Source organism: Homalodisca vitripennis, chromosome 3 (assembly GCF_021130785.1).
Source record: "Homalodisca vitripennis isolate AUS2020 chromosome 3, UT_GWSS_2.1, whole genome shotgun sequence".
In the NCBI taxonomy this organism is placed as follows: domain Eukaryota; kingdom Metazoa; phylum Arthropoda; class Insecta; order Hemiptera; family Cicadellidae; genus Homalodisca; species Homalodisca vitripennis.
In genome coordinates this window covers 58,412,311-58,436,795 of record NC_060209.1, presented here as the reverse complement: position 1 = coordinate 58,436,795, position 24,485 = coordinate 58,412,311, and the positions used below count along the sequence as shown (strand labels likewise).

The window sequence follows — 24,485 nt, the reverse complement described above, 5'->3', positions numbered from 1 at the left end:
GTCCTACGCCCACCTTGCAACTTGTAGCCTACAGTAGTCAGTCCTGTTGTAGTCTAGGACAACATACTCCACTGTAGTCTAATACTGCTTAGTTAAACTGCTGGGTGGTCCCAGCAGACCTCCGACCTCCGCCTTACCGATTGTATGCACTTGTGTAGTCCTACGCCCACCTTGCAAACTTGTAGCCTACAGTAGTCAGTCCTGTTGTAGTCTAGGACAACATACTCCACTGTAGTCTAATACTGCTTAGTTAAACTGCTGGGTGGTCCCAGCAGACCTCCGACCTCCGCCTTACCGATTGTATGCACTTGTGTAGTCCTACGCCCACCTTGCAACTTGTAGCCTACAGTAGTCAGTCCTGTTGTAGTCTAGGACAACATACTCCATTGTAGTCTAATACTGCTTAGTTAAACTGCTGGGTGGTCCCAGCAGACCTCCGACCTCCGCCTTACCGATTGTATGCACTTGTGTAGTCCTACGCCCACTTTGCAACTTGTAGCCTACAGTAGTCAGTCCTGTTGTAGTCTAGGACAACATACTCCATTGTAGTCTAATATTGCTTAGTTATCCTGCTGGGTGGTCCCAGCTGACCTCTGATACAATTTATTTTTTGTCTGGTTTTTAAATTGTGTATAGTTCTTATAAAATCTATGGAATGTAGTAATAAATGTTAAAAGCTAGTTCAACATTTAGTATAAGTAGTGTAACCACTTTCGTGGTTATTTTGAAAGTTAAAATATAAAAGCGATTTTTGAGTTGCTAATAAGTATTTTGTATTGATACGTTAAAATTTGGTAAATTTATTTTGATTTTTGTCACCTCATAGAAAAATATAAAATAAAATAATTGCGTCTTGTTCCAGAACAAGGTTGTATATAGCAAAGTTCGTTATCGCAAATATTGTGTGTTTTAATACTTTCAGGAAGAAACTTATTTCAAATTTATTTTTAGCATGGATTTTCGATGCTAACATTGCACAGAATAACATTCAACTCGTTTGTTACATGTTCTGGGTATCTGAAAATAGTTTCTCCTGGTAAATGTTATTTAATCGAGTTTTCGTATTTTCAAGGAAAACAGTTGAGCGGAAACAAAAGATATCAAGTGTTTGGCCAAGAGGCATCGTCCCTGGCAGGGGAGATGGCTCAATTATAGACAGTGTAATTACGATCCAGTCCTTTGTTCCTTGTTGTCCCAGCGTTCCTTCTGTCGGCACAATGAAAAATATCGGTCCTCACTTTAGGGACGGCGTTGATTGGAAAAGCTCTTTCTTTGTGCGTAGAATTGAAACAAAATACAGTGTTTATTTTAGCGTTTTACTTAAGCCCCCGTTTAAAAATCCTACTATCATTAGATTACTAAATACGTGTTACTAAAATATACTGTAATTAATTGTTCTTGTTGTCTAATCGCTGACGATGCATATAGGAGGCAAGAGACTATAGAGAGAGATAGAGAATTGATAGTCGGAGATAATACATCAATCAGTGCTCTTTAAGGAGTAAGCGTCGAACTACCAGTTTTGGCTGCAGGAATTATGAGAAATAATAATTATTATTCCTGTTATATTAAAACGATCTGCGTGTATAGGTTTTCATATACCATTGGCAATGTGTAGAATCATTGTTAATATAATTTTGACACGTCTAGTATTTTTGGGTAATGATTAATTAAACCAAGCATTTCTGGTTGTTTTACCTTTTAAGACACGTTTTAAAGAAGAATATTAAATGTTACTCATGCAATGTATAACATAAATTGGGTTTACATTTAAATTAATTAAATATGGAAATGGCGTACTCTGGTCTACGTTAAAGTAAACATAACGTAATCCAGGCAAGCGTGTTGTCACCTGAAGGACACGACAGCAAACATTTAGAATGCCTAGACAAAATATGAGACAGGTTACTTTTTGTTTAATAGTATGCTTCTTTTTAATATTGGAGTTTGTATTGAATGATATTACGAATAATTTTATAGAAGAACCGCTGGTACAGTGCTTTTAGTTTAAAGTCGAACATGTAGTCAACTTTCAGATAAAATGTGTATATTAATAAAAACATGTATAATTTCTATGATGGATTTTATCGTTGTAGTATTTATTTGAATGTTTACAAACAATTGTAAATGTTTGTACATTGGGTGTTGAGATTTTCATAAAGCGGTGTTGATTGTTAAACGACTATTTTTGATACGATCAAGTTGATAAAATTAGTAATCAAGAAATCGTTTTATATTTTGAAACTTATACTTTGCACTTATACTTATTAGAGCCACTAATTGTTTGTATATTTCCTTAAACAATAATTTCCCACGGGAAATGCGCCCTTGTGTATCCCCCCCCAGCCTAGACCGACGCGATGTTAGAAGAAGGGATGCAATCAGTTTTCCAATTTACATAAACAGCTGTAGGCGGGAAATTGCACCGATAATTGGCCCTGCGCTGGCGGGAAAACTACGATAAGGAAAATTACAGCAGCTATCTGGGGGTTGTCGGCCTGCACTGTATTTATGGCTCAAAGATAATCGAAGGATATAGTGAGGAGATTGGGGTCAGTTTCCATGAAAGTGTCTATGCCATTACTGTTAGTGAGATTTTTTACATGCGATCATTAATTTATATGTCAGATATTAATTGAAAACGAACCCTGAAAACACTAATCAACCAAAACAATACATTGAAGTGTGCAGTAAATAAAGTAACGATCGTATTATGTAGTCCTCAAATAAACACAACCAAATCAGAATTAGATAAATTATTATAATTGAATATTGATTTATAATGTATAACATTACCAAATATAATTATATCCAGTAATTATTCAATTATATGTGAATAAAAAATAATTTTTTTCAAGTAATCTGGTGAATTAATCAATGTCGCACTCACTGGTTACAGTAATGTTTCCACTTTGTCACTCAACATGACAAGTTTTTATTATCTTTAGTGATTTATAGAATACTAAACTTGATATGGGCTGTAATCAAAGACATCTCCACACATAACTGAACGTTGTTGATTACAAACAAAAATGGTTTAAAACTATTCTATCAAATTTCTAAAATGGTCTAATTGTTATTGTACGGTAAAGAAGGGTTACTGTATCAAAGTAAATTTATATTACAATATTTATAACCCAGAATTGATTTTTGATACTCAATAATAGTTTTATTATTATAGTTATCATATATTAATAAATATTAATATTATGTTCATAATAACGATAATAGTTAAATGTATTATTCATTTTCGTTGATAAACCTTTAAATTCCTATTAAAACTTTGTGTATAATGATAATGCGCTCTAGTCTAAGGCCCTACCATTTCCATCAAGGATTTGAAAGTCTCTTCTCAATTTCTTACACGTATAAGGTTTATTCATCATCTCTAAGAATTCCCACATAGGGTCAGTTCAGATCGAGTTTTAAGTACTCAAAATGACAGTGTTTGACTGAGACATGTTATTGTCTGTCTGCAACATAACGTTCCTCTACAACATCCGGTCTGAGTCACCAATTGTAGTGGGACTTATTTCAAATCTTATTTTTAATCAAGAAACATATTTTTTTAATTACTACTGTAAACGGTGTTATTTAAGAGTTACGTTTAATGTTAACAACCATTTGAATTCAAGTTTATTCTCTCTGTTTAAGCATATAATATTATGCAATTACTATTACAGTAATATGGATGTTAATAAATCGAACGGTATATTACCAGTTCATTGACCTGTTTAAACTCACCTCACAAGTCGTGAGTAAAACAACAGTTGTTCTGTTTATTGCGTTCTGGAGTACAACGAAATAGCAGTAATTAAACTGGCAATTTACATCGTGCGGCGGAATGCAATAAATTTAGCAGTATATTCTCCCTGTACTATACTTACGCTATTCGTAGTAAGTATTAAGTCTCACTATTAACTATATATTTGATTTTTATACAAGTAGAGTGTTATTTTTGTCTGGATTTGCTGAAAGTTAGATAATATAATATTTTATTAGACAAGGCTCGCGTTTTTTATACAAAGTTTATTTGGTAACATGGCTCGAAATCGTTCTTTCCAATCGCCACTGCGAATGGAGTGCTCTAAGGTTCCACGTTGGGTCTGGTTTTGTTTATTGAAGCCATGTGCTTTTGAAGGCAAGCCATTCTCAGCGACGTAATCAAGAGTGACCTTAACGTTTTATGAAACAGTGATTTGTATGATTCCGTTATCGTTCGTGTTCACTTAGAACCATTTGAGATTATTTCACATAATATTGACTGTTGATAGATTGCCCCTCTATATGCGATGTAATTCTTAAGGAAACAGGACTTTTCCGGACATTTGCCATCGTTCAATGATACAAAAAAAATCAGTAACACTACGTTTTGAGATCTGTTATCTGATCTCTACTTCATGTGAATATCTAACCTAACACATAATTACAAACTAGGTTAAATAAAGAAATCATACCAGGGCGTTGTGACACACGTAAGTCAGGACGATTGCAAATCTCGAGTGTTACTGATTTTGTTGTATCACTGAACGATGGCAAATGTCCGGCAAATTCTTGTTTCCCTCACAATCCTTACATCCTCAAAATTAAACTCTTAACTAAGAATTAATTCTTAAGCAATGCGTAAAACCATTCAAATTAATGGTTTTATAATTAATAAATCTTTTAATTCCTTCCACTATATTACACTATAGTACAATATTTTATTTACCTCCTAAATTAAATTCTAACTTGAATAACCTAGTTGTTGAACGAAGAATGAATATGAAATGTAGATTGTCAATTAGTGTTCCTGATGTGATCTCGTATAATACATAATAGTTTAAAAACTGAAGACTTACTCTTTAAAATGTCACTTGGAGGGTAACAAAATATCTTATATTTTGCTACTGTATCTATAAGATATTTATAGATATATCTTACTAGCTAATCAAATTAAAACTCAAAGTATGATTTAACTTATACTATTTAGTGTTAATATTACCAACTGGCATTGTTAAATACCGTGACCCTTAAAATACTGGCATTAGAACCCTTTATGAAAATTAAGATGTAAAATAATTGTATTGCATCAACGACCAAATTTGGCTTAAAAATTGTATCCTACCAAATTTTAATTTGTGACCTTTAAAGTATTATTGATTTTTAAATCTCTTGTACTATTACAAAAGATTTGGATCCAGAAAATAATAAGCACAATATGTTTTAAAATGTCATTCACTGTTTCAAACCGAAATGTGAGATTCGAGTTGCAGTTTGTTATTTTACTCACATAAATATAACTTGAAAAGGTCTATTTGAAAACTAGCAAAGGTCTATTTCCAACAATTACCACTGGGAAAGAAAAGAATCTGCCATCCAAAGTAACCGTTACTGTCTTCAGTCATAGTGGCACACATATTGAAATATTCCACTATTCCAACACGTTTGTTTTAATAGTATTAAAGTGTTGTATTACATTTCACTGTGGTCTTGGTATTGTTACTTTCGCAGTTGGAATATAGTAAAACGTTAGACATAGTAAAAGTCATAGCTTCCATTGCGAGGAAATTGTATCTATAGGTATAACATTAAGTGAGAAGTACTTTTACCGGTGGATAATTCTAGCGATCGAAGGCCCCTCCCTAGTATAGTACACGTGGAGGAAGGAAGTTGTGACGGGGTTATTTCACGTTGCTTTATTGAGCTTTAACCGACCTAGTATTTTTCAAACTGCTCCGTCAGGTCATGTTAAGGGTGGCATGTTATTATTCAGCATCTGATGGTATCCCTTTTTCGGATTTTTTATGTCTTTGAGATAAAGTTTGGTTTTGTAGGATGAGGGCGATGACGATTCACGGAAATGATCCAGTGAATGGTCCGTTGGAACAAACGATGTATCTTCAATTTCTGTGTTCTCTTGCGGCTAATGACTCTAAACTGGGTAACATTTTTTGGTAGCAAAGTAACTAGGTAGCAAAAGAGGGGAGCCAATGTTGTGGGTAACCCTACTATATAACTTAGATTCAAACATGATGATTAGTGTACTTCCATTACTGATTATTGTGATCGATCAGTGAATATATGGGTACGTAGCGAGTCATTTCCATCACGAAGTAAGTAGAGATACTACTTGCCCACTTCCGACGTGTGCGCGCAGCGTGATAATACACTTACATTATATGATACCGTCGTAATAATTGTTATACAGGTTATTGGGTTTACAGTTTAGCACCGTAGTCATAGTTAATACCGCCATTGTGTCACGTGGCGACCAGACTGTAGTGGCTTGATTAGTATTCATGAAATGTTACCTGACCTAGTGCACGTGCAGAGTGAATTACTGTACTTGCACTCCCTCACTAATTGAATCACCTTCCCAGTAAAGTTGAACTCTTGCGCCTCTATTGAGGTCTGTATTTATGTGGTCGGCACAGCTTTTAATTGCTTCAATGCAGTCCCGCGGGAGAGAGGTTTCTGTTATAATTTTACACAGGAACTGACAGCAATGTTGTCAACAATTTACAAATTTATGAAAAAGTAGAAGGTTTTCTGTCAGGATTATTCGGTATTGTCAACATAACTCAGAAGATGCGGGCAAGAAACATATCGCTGAGTTAAAATCAATGGTTCCGCCATAAGTTACACCTGGAACACTGTTGTGTGATCCAGGTGTGTCAGGGTGTGTCTCAGATCACATGTACGTAAAACAAATAGTTCTGTCTGATAAAATGCACTTAGAACACCATACGTCGAAACTTTTACACGTTTGGGAAACCTTTGATCGGTATATAATATTCAAAAGAGGTGATGCTGTGTTTGCTCTTCTCCAAACTCAAATTCTGGAAAACGTAACTTTTCTAATGACGCATTTATATAATCTAGGGATTGGAATGATTTGTTGAAAACAATACAATTATCGGTATGAAATGATATCTAAAAAGGCATTCAATTAGCCTTAGTATTAGCCATTGCAAATCGCCTTATTACCATTATGATGAAACAGTATTCAAAGGATAGTAAGATTTCGGACATTTACCACCGTTATATGTTAACATAAAGTGTAACACTACTTTACTAGGAATTATATCTTCCTAATGAAGGGTGGGTTTGTTGCACCCTCTTCTTCTGGTGTAAAAATCCATAGTAAAATAAAAAACTTACGACAACGGACTGCCTCTTCAAGATGTATCTAAGTGATACTGGTACACGAACTGCGTCAGTTCATACTTTTGTAACATATAACGATGGCAAATGTCCGAAATCTTATTATCCTTTTCAAATCATCGATCGTCAATAACAAACTTTAAACAAAGGAAACATAATTTATATATTCACCTTCACTAGTATTCCGGTCTGATAGATTAACCTTGGTCATATAGTTAAATGTACGTATTGTTTTACACATTACACTCTAGTCTTGATTACCGCTATGTAAGTTACTGTTATCACTTCAAACCGCACTGTGGTTGGTAAGGTTGGTGGTACACGATGCGTAGGCAACTTTCTTAGCGGCCTCTGTAATGTTCAACAGTTGTTGCATCACAACAGCGAAAAACACATGTAAATGTGGCAGCCGATCTGTTAAAGCAAACGGAAATCAATCCAGAATTGTTGAGCCGTGTTATCACTGGTGATAAAAGTTTGATTTTCAGTACGATCCACAGACAAAACGCCAAAGTTCGCAATGGTGCTCAAAGGGATAACTTAGACCAAATAAACTGGCATGGCAAAGTCAAAATTGAAATGCTTGATTGTTTGCTTTTTCGATTCCGAGGGAATTGTTCATAAAGAGTGGGTGCCTCCTGGACAAACAGTTAACCAATATTACTACAAATAAATTTTCGAAAGACTTTGTTAAAGAATATGACTTCCGTGTCCGTGCCAACATTGTTGATAATTGGATTCTGCATCACGATAATGCCCCATGCCATACTGCTCTGTCAGTACAGCAATGTTTAACCTCAAAACAAATTTTAATACATCACAGCTACATTATTCACCAGATATCGCTCCTTGCGACTTTTCTATTTCCAAGATTCAAAACGGCGGTCAAGTAACACCATTTTCAAACAACACAAGATGTCCAAAAAGCCGTGACGAGGGTCTTGGAGGATATAACAGAAGATGAGTTCCAGAAATGTTACCATCATTGGCAGAAGCGCTGGAAAAAGTGTGTGCAATTATGAGGGAACTACTTTGAAGGAGACCACACTAAACTTGACTATAACAATAGGCAAAGTTTTTTTCACATCAGTCTCATTACTTTATTGTCGCACCTCGTATATCCCCGAGTCTTTTGCACCCGGGATCCATCAAATATCATGACTTGTTAGTTGTTGAGTGATATTTTAATTAATCTAATCCCATGCTATATTATTCTGCTTTCAGTTGTTTCCGTCTATGGCAAGTGTTTTATATTCACAGATTGGTTTGCCATTTTGTAAAGCCAACGACTGTGTGTTCCAGGGACGGTCGGGCGCGTCGCCACGCAGGATGGACAGGCTGAGGCGCAGTTTCCGCGATAGTTTCCGCCGACGGAAGGACCACGTGCCCGAGAGCTCCAAGCCGCACCAGTGGCAGGCGGACGAAGCCGCGGTCAAGGCGGGCACCTGTCAGTTCCATGTCAAGGTAAATGTCAGACATCTAATGTTTTGTGTAAAAAAGGATTGTAAACGCTATTCGATAATCTTCCTCGTTCTCTCCACTGTAAATGCAGCAAAACATAAGTATTAATCATTGTTAATTACATAACCTACAACTTAATTACAACTTAATGAAATACAACTTAATTATTATACTGTCAGAGGAAAAGCTAATATGTTTTAATTGTTTATAACAAACAGTCAATTGTCCCAAAATTGGCATATCTCTTTCATATGTACTGTATTAATTATTAGGATATATTTGTTGTTGTTGCAAAAAGGACGTAATATAGGCTATAGATAATATTCGATAACAGAGGAAACTTCAGTCGCACATTTCACAACAAAAGAAACCACTTATGTTTTATGTCGGGGAACATCGTTTGTGCCCAACCCTGTGGTACTTGTGGTAATTTAATTGCTTCTGTGTTGGGCTCTTGCTTTGATTAATAGAAGCTGCATGGATCCCAATTCGGAAGAAGATCAAAACGAAATGTAGCCAACTGTATGTTCACAGAGATGAATGACGAAAATATTGATCTGTCCCGTTTATAAATATTAAAAAAGAAACATTATCTTAAAACCCACAAGCTGCAGGTCTGTACCGCCACAATATCAGACTGGATATCAATATTCTATTACGTCTGACCTTTCCTGCCCAACCTCTGCCATTTATACTTGTATGATACAGTGCTTTCTCTGAAACGTGAGGCTCATGTTTTAGGTCTGTGCCGCCACAATATCGGACTGGATATCAATATTCTATTACGTCTGACCTTTCTTGCTCAACCTCTGCCATTTATACTTGTATGATACAGAGCTTTCTCTGAAACGTGAGGCTCATGTTTTAGGTCTGTGCCGCCACAATATCAGACTGGATATCAATATTCTATTACGTCTGACCTTTCTTGCCCAACCTCTGCCATTTATACTTGTATGATACAGTGCTTTCTCTGAAACGTGAGGCTCATGTTTTAGGTCTGTGCCGCCACAATATCGGACTGGATATCAATATTCTATTACGTCTGACCTTTCTTGCCCAACCTCTGCCATTTATACTTGTATGATACAGTGCTTTCTCTGAAACGTGAGGCTCATGTTTTAGGTCTGTGCCGCCACAATATCGGACTGGATATCAATATTCTATTACGTCTGACCTTTCTTGCCCAACCTCTGCCATTTATACTTGTATGATACAGTGCTTTCTCTGAAACGTGAGGACTCATGTTTTAGGTCTGTGCCGCCACAATATCGGACTGGATGTCAATTTTCTATTACGTCTGACCTTTCTTGCTCAACCTCTGCCATTTATACTTGTAGAATACAGTGCTTTCCCTGAAACGTGATGATCATGTTTTAAATAGTGCATGCCAACAATTTCAGACATATCTTTCATGTCTAAGAAATATTCTAACTTAAACATTTGTTTTATGATGATATACTATAACTGAATCTTGTATTACCGTTATTGACAATGGTTTCTTTGCATGTTGACATTCATTTTATTTCGTACAATCTTATACTGCCTCAACATTTTTGTTTTAAGAACGATAAATGATTTATTTCTATTTTAATTTTATCTACAATAAAAATGGTTGAATGTGAAGTAAATTGGTTAATAAATATAGGGGCTATTTCATGTATACACTGCTTTGATAAGCTTTATTTTGCTATTTACTGTTTCAGATTTGCAGGTCAATAGTTTTTGTGTCATTAAAATGATTTTTTCATTCCACAAAGGTTTTCATACAAGTATTCGCTTTCTAATAAATTGTTTGTTGTAATTTATTATTCTAGCACGTGTCATTCTTATGAAGTGGTTATATAGATTATGATTTTTTTTATAGTAACTTTTAATTATTTCAATTTATTGCTAAAGTATTTTTTGCATTAGGCCTAGTACATTTATACTAAACCTTAATAATTCTTATATGTGATAATAATTATTATTATATAACTTGTCTGTTGTAGTTTTATTTATGGAATTGATTTAGTATTTTGTTACATATTTAAGTATATTGTTATTTGTTTAACTTTATGAAAGTGATAAATTTTTCTTTCTGTTCGTCTATAGTGTATTGTTTTACATTGCTCCAGTTAGTAGTAACTTAGTGTTATTTTCTTCACATAATATTCTTTATGTATATGCCTAATACCATAACCGTTAATTTCAGTATTTACAGAATGTTTTTTTATAATTACATTAAATGCAAAATGTCTGTTTTTAAATAAATTAAAATAAGAATTAGTAAACCTCATATTTTGGAATTTAAAATACAACAAATAATACTTATGCTTATTTTAAATATAATCAGACTATCATTGGTTGTACGAGGTAAGGATATTTAGAGCTCACTGTATTATTAAATTTGAATAATGTATAAATTTATACCAAAACAGTAAGAATATAAAGTTATTTGTTTAACAGTTTTTAAAACAAAAATACCTACAACTTTTCAACATTTTTTTAATATCTAGTAGACTACTTTAATGAAAAATTGAGTATACAGCTACAGTATATATCAAGCAAAGATAAGCTTTATCGTTGTTAACTAGCACATAATTAGTTTAATTGATTTTTCATTAAAATATATTCACTGTTGAGTTAGTCTTTTTAATAATAGATGGTGTTGGTAGATCGATTCCACAAATGTACTGTAGAGGGTGTTGAATGTTATCTGAGTGATGCATTCCATCAACACACCATTTCAACCAAACTGTTATCATCCTTTTTCATGAAGTCTATTTCAAATTGTTTATCTAAAAATGTATTTTAACTACTTACATCAATGTTAACATTGATTGAGATTTTACAAAGGTTTAACTGTTTTAAAATTATTTATTTTGTTGTGCATATAATTCCATAACATCTCAGGTAAATTGATTTATAATTCAATAGCTCTTTAAAATACAAATAGTCAAAAGCTGATACAAAACAAATTTAAACGGACAAATATCAGTAACAAAAGTTCAGCAACGATCTACCAAATTTCAATATATGTATACAATATCCTTATACTCCGATACCCGTAAACAATCAACTGATTTGATTTGTTTAGACGAAATTAATGTTTATTGGTCCGGTGAATTAATTACCGTCCTTAGGATAACAATTCAGATGTAGTAATGATTACATTTATCAGAGAAAATGTTGAATAATTAATTGATGGAATATTTGCCTTTTACTTAATTATTTGTCTTCGTAATCTGTCTGTGTTATGTTTAATAATTGTAGAAGATAATTAAAGTATTGTTCTTATGATTATCAAGATCGTTAGTTAGTTAGTCAACTTCTAATCTTCGCTGTATTTAAATACTTTTTTATCTTATTTTGTTAAAAGAGCAATACAGTTATATGAAAAACACATTTCAATGAATGTATTCAGTAATGGAATCACAGTAAAAAAGTTTGAGTAAAGTTGAATCCTATAGGTTATCTGAAACTAGATGTACGAGTATGTTGATGTCAGTGGTCAGTTACATTATGTGGCCTATGCTTCTGCTGTACATTCCCTCCTTTAGCTAATGAAGAACTAGCTAAAGGATATTCTGTCTGACTACTCTCATAGATGGCAAATTGTAACATTGCTTATTAGTTCAGAATAAGGTTGTTGGAAACATATGAGGACTTGAGCTCGTCTGTTCCTGGTATAAGAACCAGTCAGTTATCCAATACCAGTTATAGTTCCAGGTCAGATGTTCGGGCTCCATGCCAACTGGAATAGTTCTCATTCTTACACTGGATCACTAAATCACCTCTTGTAACTTACATAACAACATCTATCAGGTTAATACAGTGGAAATTTCACTGAATTAAACCATTTTTCAAGATTTTACATTCATAGTTTTTCTCGTGTTCGAGATACCCATAAAGTGTGAAATGCTAAGTATTTCTTGTAAAATATGGTTTGTAAGAGGCTGCACGGATGTGACCTTGAATTTTTCTATAAAACTAAATGTTACATTATAAACCATGTATAGGGTCTTGAAAAATCTCTGACATTTAGGGTTATGGTATTTAAGGTAGAATAAATTCATAGGTATGTGCAATGTAATTTTTTTACTAAATTACTATTTGTTTGAAAACATTTTGACACTGTACAACAAGCAATACATATGCCTTGAAATTAGAAAATTTAGTCGCCTTATAACCAAAACTAAAGGAGTAACGAAAATGGTAAACAAAAATTATATTAGGTGTCACATGAATTGCAGGTGGCTCTCAGTTCAGCTGGCTCAAAATAAATATTGTAAAACGGAAGATATTTAACTTGTTAATTAAAAACATTTACTGGCCTGAAAGCTAGATCTTAACAAATAGAACGAACATATACAACAGTTCAATAATAGTAATAATTTATTTGATTTTCATTAAAAATGTTTTATTATTATTTTAATTTCTGTTGTTATCTAATGTTTCTCAACATCATAGAGAGTTAGAGAGTAACATTTCTATAATGTGTAAATTAGTCCATGTGCTAGTCTTCCATATAGCAAAGCTATTAAATAGTGATTGTCTGACAAATTTGTCAATTAATTTATTCAATGATTGTCACCAGAAAACATAGATAGATTTCAAGTGCCAGCAGTAGGGTGTTATTATCTTTGTTGGTGATATGTACATAATCCATTTGGAAAATAGGCATGGCATAAAGAAACATTGAATCTTAAACCAATTAAAAAACCATCACAACTAGCATACTTGAAGTAGGTATGTAAAGCATTTTTTATGAATTCTGGACTGACAATTTGGTAGAGATCTGTTATTTTGAAAGTGATAACAGTGTTGACTTAGATAATGCATATAATCCTCTGATTGGTCTGTAAACAGGTTGAGAAGAATGGTAGGATTCTACAAGAGCAAAGTTCAGATGGCGATTGTGTAAGGTGGTGATAGCATTGGCATCAATATTGATATTGACAAAATATTTAATCTGTTACAGTACCTGGGTTGTGTGGAAGTGTTCGAGTCCAGGGGGATGCCTGTCTGTGAAGAAGCTCTCAAAGTTTTAAGAGTGAGTATTATTAATTTACCCTGAACGTGTAACATGTAAGGTCCCCGTTATCCTAGTCTGGAGTATGTTATAGCATTCAGAACATAGTGAAAATGTTAAAAATGTTGTTTTAATCTTAAAACAACTGATACTAGGCACAGTTTGTTAGGATGGTGTATCTAGGTTCATACTACATAAAGGGTTAAATATACAATATATACCAATCTAACGAACACAGAAGTCAAAAGTCTTGCTGTTGTCAAACTAAAAAAATCATACCACCAGAGAAATCAATTTAAAATTAATTTATTGTGTTGGATATAGAAAACAACAGCTGGTTGTTTTGTAACTGGGGTCATTAAGTGTTTGTGTGTAAACAAAACCGAGTAGGCCACAAGGCTGTTTGCCACACTATACTTTGAGAACTCTGTCCCCGCACACTTTACACACAGGCTGCAAAAAGTTGCCCTGCTGTGTAAAAAACCGCTGGATCAGATGATTTAAAACTGGTTTGTGGTGGTTTCTTCTGGTCTTCCTGTTATCCATTCTAGATAAATTTAACCTTCTATATTTAAAATTGTTTTTTTTTTCATATTATAGAGTGGGTGTTTGATTCTTAAATGAACTGACTTGGATAACTTCTCTACATTCTGATGTAACTTAAAATTCGGTTAAATACATCTTTATTACGAACATTTTATGCAGTAAGCATTATACTCACTTTAGTATGTTAACATTTATTCCATATTACATTCATCCCAATTTTGGTAGTACAGTTTTATAAAATTTGTTTTGATCCTAGAGCTCTGCCCCCTTGTCTCAGATTATTGTTTAATAACAAAAAAAAAACCAACCTGGGTTAGTATTAACCTATTGCAATTTTGCTAAAATACATCCAACCTCAAGTAGTCCTGTTAGAATTGTCATGGGAGTTCTTAACCTCCTTGGGTTCAAAGTTATCTATGATCATATCATGATAAGATAAGGTATTCTATCTCATTTTAATTTTAATTTTTAGCAAACTTAAAAAAAAGTTTATTTTCAAAGTTTGAATAGAATCCTCCTATAGAGCAAATTTTAGAATAGTTCCCTTAAAGTTATGTTCTGTGGAATAATTGGAGGCAAGGACGTAGCGAGCGAGGAGGTCCAAGGGGGTCCGGATTTCCTCCAAATTTAAAAATTTTTCTATTGCTTTTTTAGTAAACGATTATTATTATTTAAATAATTAAGTATTGCTGACATGTACTGCTGAAAGATCATTCTCGACGTAGAAACAGATCAAGAACCGTTTAAGGAACAAAGTGGGGCCTTACTCTCTGTTCACTAGGAAAAAGTATCAGTTGTCTGGACTCCCCAAATTTTTTTCCTGGCTACGTTCTTGGTTGGAGGATAGCTTTGAAGTTCCTCTTGTTTTGTTTATAGTTGAAGCTTATATCGAAATATGTTTCTGCGTAATTAATGAATATATTATCTATCCCCATACTGAAGTGTTCCACTGAAAACTACACCTTTTACTTCGTTCTAGGTTTCATTTTAATTTATGGGTTATGTTCGGATTTATGGGTGCTGTTGTAAATTTGCTTCGAAAATAACTGAAAACTCTAAATTATGCCCAAAATGTAAGTTGTTAGTATAATTTTAAATGTTATGAGATTTTACTTACATTTGAGTTTGAAATAAAATTTAAACAGCCTAAAAATGAAAGCTATAATTTTATTTACCACACAAACTAAGAAAAGCACTTTTTCAGATTAGTCAGTAGATAATTTGTAATTTTTTACAGAATTCCCGAAGAAGGCCTGTCAAAGCAATTCTGTACGTATCGAGTGATGGATTGAGAGTAGTTGAAGACGAAACAAAGGTATTATTATTAGACTTTGTTGTTAAGAAAATAATTTTACAATAAACTACACGTTTTTATAATTCTGCCACATAAAAGATTTATTAATTAGGCTACAGAATAACTAATATCCTGCATAAAAAGTAATGTTCCTCTACATTTCAAATAAAATAAATAATTAATTGTGTTGAGTTACCATATTATAGCTGAAAATGTTTAATTTTAATTAATGTGCCCATCCATGTTTCTGTAAAAGTTGATTGGAATTATATACAGAGTGTATAAGAATAACTTCTCCTTTTAATTTTTTTTTTTTAATAACAGTTTTACGACAAATAAAGAACAACTTTGAAAAATGTTCCTCAGGCTATTTGGTATTTGTTTTAGAGGTGACTTTTACATTTCCAAAAATGGAAAAGTAGAAAACATTCAGAATTGTTCGACCCTAACCTTGTGATTTGTTAAAAAACATTACATTGAAAATGGAATCCAATCATTTGTACAACATTTGCATTAGTATACCTATTTTGTATGAAAATTATTAAGAACTAACTATTTATATAAACAATCTTTGTAAGGAGATGTGAATGGTTAGCAATTTTTTAGGTTTAAGCTCCAAAAATCCAACAAATACTGCAAAACGTACGGGAGTACTATTTTGAAATAAATACAAATACTAAATTTTATATACAAATTTATTGTAATTTATTGTACTATATCTTCTACACAAATTTTAATACTATATGTATAATTTACTGCTATTAAAGAATCAAATATTTAATTCCAGAGTTTTAAAAGTGGATCATTGTATAATAAAAAACTAATGAATTATTTTAAAATCATCTTGTGAAAAATGAGTATATTTTTAGAGTTCTGGTCCATGAAAAGATCTTGGATGGTTGGACAAAAGTTTGTAAGCTTATTGAATGAAAAGTTTTGAAGTAGGATGGTTATATTTATGTTATGAATTACTGAGAATAAATCAGTAGTTTTCAAACAAAGTTGTCACATCAACTCTTTGAATTACATATTCAGCTGAAAATATTCTGTTTTACATAATGAATCAAACAAAGAGTGCAATAAAAAAATTACTTCTAACCAATATTATGTTAAAAATATTTAATCATATTGTTATTTGTTACAAAATGTAGACTAATTTAAAATTCTACAAGGCTAATGGGTCAATTTAAAATGGTACAAGTAACATATAAAGATGACAAATGTCCAAAACCCTATTCTTTGAAACCATCCATCATCAATAACAAACTTGAAACAAAGTATTTAATTCTCTAGCTTCTATCTAGGTATAGTAGTTTCAAAGCAGTATTTATGTAAATTTAAAGCGAATGATGTTTTAAAGATTCAATGGGAGTCTGTATTCATGTAGGGAGGGACATGAGAAGTACGGAATGTATTTTACATTAATTTTAATTGTATAGTGTTGAGTAATATAAATTTAGAGTGATGGTGTTTATTACAATAATAAAATAACAGTGAAGGAAACAGGATTTTTCCGGACATTTGCCATCGTTCAGTGAAACAATAAATCAGTAACACTACGTTTCGAGATCTGCAATCTGATCTCTTCTTCAGGTAAAGAACTAACCTAATACATAATATTATAAACTAGGTTAAAATAAACAAATCTTACCAAAGCGTTGTGGCACGCCTAAGTCAGGAATCACAACCTACATGTTGTTTGTCGACTTCACTAACTCTATAAACATGCACTTAATAAAAAACTATACAAAACACTAATCATTAAAACTGAACTACGGAATACAGGTCACAATGCGTCTTCATTTGTCTACTAACCACCTACGACTGGTGAAATGTAGTGTTACTGATTTATTGTTTCACTGAACGATGGCAAATGTCCGGAAAAATCCTGTTTCCTTTACAATCCTTCCATCGTCAAAAATAACCTTCAAACAAAGAAAAATAACAGTATTTCATATCCCACTTACATGAATACAAGTTCTTTAACTTGTAATTTTACTGTTTTTTAACCTCCTCTCATTCAATTCACATTTTGTAATAATTGTTCCATTTGTTATAATTATTTTTACTGTTTTTGGAGTATTTCTCTTCCAAGGTTTCAGTACGGTTACGTTACTGATATAGTGTATCCGTTTCTTAATTTTATTGCAGCCACAATTAATATAAAGGATCAATAATTCAGATTTATTGTATAAATTGTTGCCCAAAAATTGTACTTAGATATATTTTTATGTATTAACATCGTTGGTAATCAACGCATTGTTGTCTTTTACAGGGATTGATCGTGGACCAGACGATAGAGAAGGTATCTTTCTGTGCTCCGGACAGGAACCATGATAAAGGCTTCTCGTATATCTGCAGGGATGGCACCACGCGCCGGTGGATGTGCCACGGTTTTCTCGCGCTCAAGGAATCGGTAACTTTCATACTGATTATTTCATCGTCATTGTTCGATGGTTTGGCTAATAAAAAATTTGAAACATTTAATATAATCATTAATTATTGTAGAAGATAATCTTTAGGGATGTTTGTTGCCGTTGGTCAGTGAAATGGAAAGGACATTGTTGTGTAAGCCACCTCAGTATGCAGGGCAGCTCTAAGGACATTACCTTGCAAGGTCAACTGATTGTGTCTAGCCTACACTCTACACATAGCGATTACTTTTCTATATTCTCTTCCCTCAGTATGAAGTAATATGCAGTAAATAAAACTAGTTATATTCCTTATAAAACTGCCCAATCACAACATTTAACAGAACCTGTAATTTTTATAACTTCTGAACCTTTTTAACATATGAATAGTACAAAATGTCTTAGTGTGTGGGTTTTTTTTTTCGTTCGTTATTTGAGTTGTAACGAACGTTTAAATAAGATTTGATCTAAAATTAACGCTGATATATTTTAAAATTAACGCTTTAAAAAATGTCCAGTTTATGTAGACAATCTATGCACAAAGTGATATACCATTCCTATATTCACTCCAATATATTCATTTGGAATAAGTGTATGGATCAATAAAAACTTAGTAGGTTTTTACTTAATAATAAATGTGTTTTTTATACTACAATTATGTTTTTAATACACCCATTTTAAAAGTTTAAAACATGCCTTACTAATCAATGAAAAATAATGTACCACAGCACGATTTCAAGGTTTTGCTAAGGGAGTAAATAAAATATTTAATACTATTTTATATCCATTTGTGGTCAGTAATGTGTTTATTTTAAACGGTAATTACTACTAAACCATTTCTGATTTACACCCTATGTAACTGCAACTAATGTTATACTTAAACTCACCACAACAGCAAACAGTAACCACAAATAACCACGAGCAAAAAGAAAATAAGTAAGGGAAAATAAAGCAAAACAGAATAATGTTCTATGTGAACCATCAAGTCAAATTGTTTCTAGTATAACATTTAGAGCACAGAAATTGTCAAGGAAGTAACATTTTGCGATTGAGTCCACTATTATAGTAGAAAGTTAACTAAATGTGTAAGGAATATTATTTCATTTAAATTGACTTACAATTTAATTTAGATATAAATATTTACTATATATGTATTAATACGTTTTGAAAAGGGCTTATATTGAATAAGTAAACGTGTGAGTCTAAATTACAACTATCTGATTTAGCTTCTAGATATAGTTGAACCTACCCTCATTAACGTAAATCCTTGAAGTGAAATTTTTTAAATCCCTTTGAAATTCTTGTAACTGTCAATAACTTTACCTTTATAACTCGAAAATTGTTAAAAATCCTTTTATAAGTATAATTTTCTACTGTCTGAAACAATATATAAACCTCTAAATTGAAAGTTCTAGCTAAACGAATCTCTGTAAGTTTCAATCAATTTGCGTCTATAACTTGAAGTTTAAGACGAGGCATCTCGTTAAATCAAAGTTCAGCAACTGCACTAGTAAGTGAGCCAACAATTGCTAAGCAAACTTTCATGTTGTAACAGGCATCTCCCCCACCACTTAGCCACTGGCTGTAGATTCACCTGTTCAGTTACTGCAGTGTTTTGTACAACAGTTTACTTTTAGAGTCTCAGTGCTAATTAATTGTTAAAAATATGATTATCTGTTAATATTAATAGTTTACAAATTATATTCAATGTAGATTTTCTAATGGGAATATTTATAGACACTAAAATCAAGATTATAGATTTGATTTTAGCGTAGTTTTTAGGCATTTTAAAAGTAAATCCTCCATTTCTCAACAGGCAACTAGCACTCACTCTTAATGCTATTGCATATTGTATGGTTCTTACATTTTGTTATTTTTACAGTATTAAATGATCTAATTTCACCATTACACTACACTAAAGTAATATCAATGTATTATATTTCACTTCAGCTACTTAAACAGCATCCACTGTCTGTTGCAGGGAGAGAGGTTGAGTCACGCAGTGGGCTGTGCGTTCGCCGCATGCTTGGAGCGCAAGTTGCGACGAGACAAGGAATGCGGGGTTACCATGAATTTTGACACCAGCAACTCCACCTTCACCCGCACAGGCAGCTTCCGCCAGCAGACTATAACCGACCGACTAGCCCTCTCCGAGAACAACAAGACCAACAACACTTCTGGTGAGTCACAGACCTGCAACATATGGCCGATGGCCGAGCGGTCTAAGATGTTGGACTTTGGGTCTGAGTTAGAGAGAGCGCAGGTTCAAATCCTGTCAGTCTCTAAGGTGACATTTCATTATAGATTGTAAAGTAAGTTCCTTTTGTAAATAAACAATTCTCTATACATTATTATATTTTTTATTATTTTTTGACCAGTTTTTAATCTATTTTTGAATATGACTACAATTTAAAGAGACACATACAATTATAAATCTGGTTACAAGCTTTATATGTAATGAATACAATTCTGCTATCTCTGCCCTTAACAACTCATTAATGGTAAACAGTTAAGGAATCTAATATGGGAAAATAAAAAAATAAAACAAGTTTCATAAGTTGATGAAGAAACGGGTATCATAACAAAATCAAGTAAAAGATTTGTAACATTGAACCTTCACTTTTCCTACCTTTTTCTTTGATACCTTGAAAGTTCAATGAATCAGATGACCAGCCACTTTGCTGGTCACCATGAATGAAAGTGTGTCCTTTCCAAAACTAGTGAACCTGTATATCACTACAACACAAGCTATATTGTATTGTAATATACACAAGCTAAATTTTAATGTAACACCTATTATTCTAGCTCTACTAGTTAATTTGTGGTTTTCAAACTTGGCTATCTATATTTTTTATACCAAAAGTAGGGTTTAAATATTGTGGGTATCCCCTGCAGATTTTTAACACTGTAAAATATTTAAACCTTTATAATACATACTTGAAATTTATTTATAAAATGAACTTTTTACAATATTAGTGTTTTACGAAATAAACAATTACTTAGTAACATCCTTTCCTCTTTGACGTGCAAACAATATATTAGGCTATATATAAGGGTTATTTGTTTTATGTTTATATATCAAAACAAATGAGATATAGGCTAGCTTTATGTTTTTAATATACCCCCTCCCCTATTGCTCTTGTGGTATAATATCAAGTTTAAAAAATTAGTTTTATATTACCAATAATTAAAACCCATTCTTATGATTCCATTTCTACTTCTCTAATTGTTCAGAAAGCAAAGATATTAATAACCTTGTTTAGTGAATGATGAATTGTATACCCAGATGGACCAGTAATGATGCTATTTCTGTTACTTGTCCCTCAGGTTATCTATTGGTTATTCACAAGTCCTGTCAATCAGCTGTCAGATACCTGTGGATCTGTTGATAGTTAATCAGATGTTAACCACACAGCTGACAATCTCTGCCTGTCACTTCCATTGATTGCACATAAGATATTTATAGCCCACGCTGATTGTTTGTTTGTCAAATCATGTGAGGGATATTAGATCCTGACCTTTTTAACCATAGACCAATGTTCATTTTTTCAAATAAACTTTTAACTTATTGTGGATAAAAACTTAATAAGCAATTTTAAAATCATTAAATATTTTAATTACAGTCAATTAGCAAAATTAACACGTATTAAAACTGTTCATGAAGCCAATTTGTTACTAGCATATAACTAGTAATTGTGAAAAAAACGTTTAAATTGGGCATTTGGCATTTCAATACCCCAGGGATATAATAGGGGAGGGTTAAAAATTTATAATCTGAGCAGTTAATACATAATTTAATCAATAATGGTGTGCAATCTATTCATAGTAGTCATTAAACCAATGAGGGTTTTTACGTCCTAATATATAATGGTACTAGCTGTTACCCATATCAATTTCTTGAATTCTTGCAGGGCCAGTATAGACATCTTATTTTTAGATGGCATACCACCCACTCCTGATATAAATGATTGAAAAATATTCACAAGTTTATTCAAATTTTAAGACCAGTGTGTTATTGTCCAGAAGTCTGACAACAAAATAGTTTTGAGAGCACCAATGAGATAACGCACATTTCTATTTAAAATTCTGTAACATTTGGTTCCCATAAAATTTATAAAGATGCTATTGGTCCAGGAGGCGAAAACCAAGTTTTATTGCATATGAAAACCTAATTTTTTACGAAGTCAATAGAGACATTTCCATTGAGAAAGAAATCGATTGTGAATCATGCTAGTTTTGATGTAGGTTGAAGTGGAAAGGTAACAAAAAGGTAAAGAATTCCAAATAATAAATGTTTTCCTAGATCCAAAGTTTCATAGGTTGACACAGTTAAATCCAGCTATCAGACATGTAAATAATGGTGATAGGTGTTAAAATATGTGCATCAATTTGGAATTTAAACAAATGTTAAGAAAAATAGTCCATTACACAAAAGGTAGATATTGTTTTTGATTAGTTATATTTAATTATTATAGTTTATTGTTGTGTATTTGGGTCAGATGACAAATTCACTCTTGTAATTTTTCCTATTACTAGATAAAATTAAAAATGCTTATTTGTTCTAAACTAATTCTGCTGGTGGCCGAGCAATCTAAGGTGTTGGACTTTTGGTCTGAGTTAGAGATAGCGCAGATTAAAACACGGAACTTGGTTATTGCTCATATATATAGTTAATTCAGTTTTTATTTTTAAACTTGACACCTGTACACTTTTAAATAAAAAATTTAAAATTCAATAAAATATCATATTAATTAAGAGCGAATGGCAACATTTGTTACATACCACATATCTAATCTTTTATCTCAAGTTAAAAATCTCCTCTTGCTGATAATAATCAGTAAGCTAGATTATAATAATTTGAAATATAGTTTCTATAATGTACAGTACATTTTACTTGTTATATTGCATAAGAGCAAGATGAAGGAACAAAGCCGTACACGATACCTACCTAAATGGCACTGGTTTCCCTTAGTCTTGGTGCTGGCCATAGATCTCTAGTATCCTGAGTATATCAGCCCAAGCCTTTGCTCAAATAACGAGACTGGATTGCACTCCCTTGAGATTTTTGTTTATGAAGATTTTCAAGATGTGTTTAACAATCAAACAAAAACATTAGCAAGCTACAATAGAAACACAGTGTTGATATCACATGATGCTTGTTCCAGAAGTGCCTGTTGCGACAGTGGCACCGCAGTCGACTGCTACCAAACCCGTCAACAATCCGCACGCGATAGAACGACCACATGCGACTATATCCATGCTGCAACGCCAAGGTTCCTTCCGTGGTTTTAACCAGTTGAACCAGGCGAGTCCCTTCAAGCGACAGTTGTCACTCAGGATCAGTGACCTACCGAGCAATCTGGAGCGCACCAGAGCCATGAGTCTTCAGGCAGACGACAACCGCACACCGGCGCTCATTCATCTCAAAACTCCAGGTAAGCATATGCAAGTGTGAACTTGAAGAATAGATAAAAAAAGAATTCAGATTCAGTAAGAAAGATTCAAGTATAATTAAGGGATTTTTTGAAGAACAAGTACATGCAGTATTGTCTTCTTTCAACAGCTAAGAACATTGTTGCTGATATTAAATGGCCAATATAGGACTGTTCATAAATGTCAAATAAATAAGATTCTATCATAATAAGTTGTTTGTGAGTTTAAAAGGTTTGTACTATTGGGTCAACTAATTAGTATAATTGAAATAGCTCTTCTCTATTATACCTGAAAACAATAATTTAATTTATCACAGCATACCTAAGATAATTATAATAATTTATTTATTTGATATTGTGCTATTACGTATAGATTCAGTTAACAAAAACTGAAGAGTATTTAACTGTTTAAATTTCAATAGTTGTAATTTTCACTTTTGTATATTCCAGAAGGCATTAAATGTCGACGGCGTCTATTGTCCTTACCCTCAACTTCTCTTAGTGAGTGCATACTAAAAAATGTAATTGTTGGTTTTCAAAGTGTTGAAATTATGAAAGTAAATGATGGCTAATTATCTTGTAGATGAAGTACTGACAAGCTTGTAGATATGGTTTCCTTGTAATTTTGTTTAGGTTACTTCCTAGTAGGTACAGACCAATATTCCTATTTGTTTTGATTAAATGAAATATCTGGATTACTCAAGTATGTATTTGACCTGCTTTTATTTTGGAATGTAGTTCTTACAGGTGTATAATGAATTTATGTAAAAGCAATATATTTATGTTTGCAGCAATATTATATGTTTTTGTGTATGTATATATGTATTTTAATAAAAGTAAATCCTTCCAATACAAGGTAGGAATACGCCATGCCATGTGTCATGTACAGGCTATGCTTTGAGGTTCAATGCAAAATGTCATAAATTAATATGACATATATTAAAATCTCTTATGAATGTATTAAGTATGTTTACAAATTTATATATACATTCTGATATTTTCTTGTTGCCATTATGGTTACCCAGTGGTAGTAAGAACAATATAAAAATATTCGTTAACGCTCACAAAAAAATCCATGGAGTGACATGTACCATCATTGAACTCAATGTTCCTCTAATAGAAATGACGCTTAGTGCACTGTTAAAAGTCTATAGGTTAGTTCGTTTTCCAGCAATCCCAAGAAC

General features: G+C 32.7%; 1 protein-coding gene across 5 annotated transcripts in view; it reads left to right on the top strand.

Annotated features, from left to right (window-relative positions):
• LOC124356939 (protein numb) overlaps nucleotides 1–24,485 on the top strand; it is a 204,338-nt gene that overhangs the window by 170,191 nt on the left and 9,662 nt on the right. For 4 of the 5 annotated variants that reach the window (XM_046808253.1, XM_046808250.1, XM_046808251.1 and 1 more), the window contains 6 exons: nucleotides 8,449–8,610; nucleotides 13,568–13,639; nucleotides 15,402–15,479; nucleotides 17,734–17,874; nucleotides 19,851–20,049; nucleotides 23,035–23,304. In XM_046808253.1, the coding sequence (XP_046664209.1) occupies nucleotides 8,476–8,610; nucleotides 13,568–13,639; nucleotides 15,402–15,479; nucleotides 17,734–17,874; nucleotides 19,851–20,049; nucleotides 23,035–23,304 (895 nt within the window). In that variant the 5' untranslated portion in view covers nucleotides 8,449–8,475. The remainder of the gene's footprint in view (nucleotides 1–8,448; nucleotides 8,611–13,567; nucleotides 13,640–15,401; nucleotides 15,480–17,733; nucleotides 17,875–19,850; nucleotides 20,050–23,034; nucleotides 23,305–24,485) is intronic. The other variant, XM_046808252.1, reaches the window with a different exon arrangement.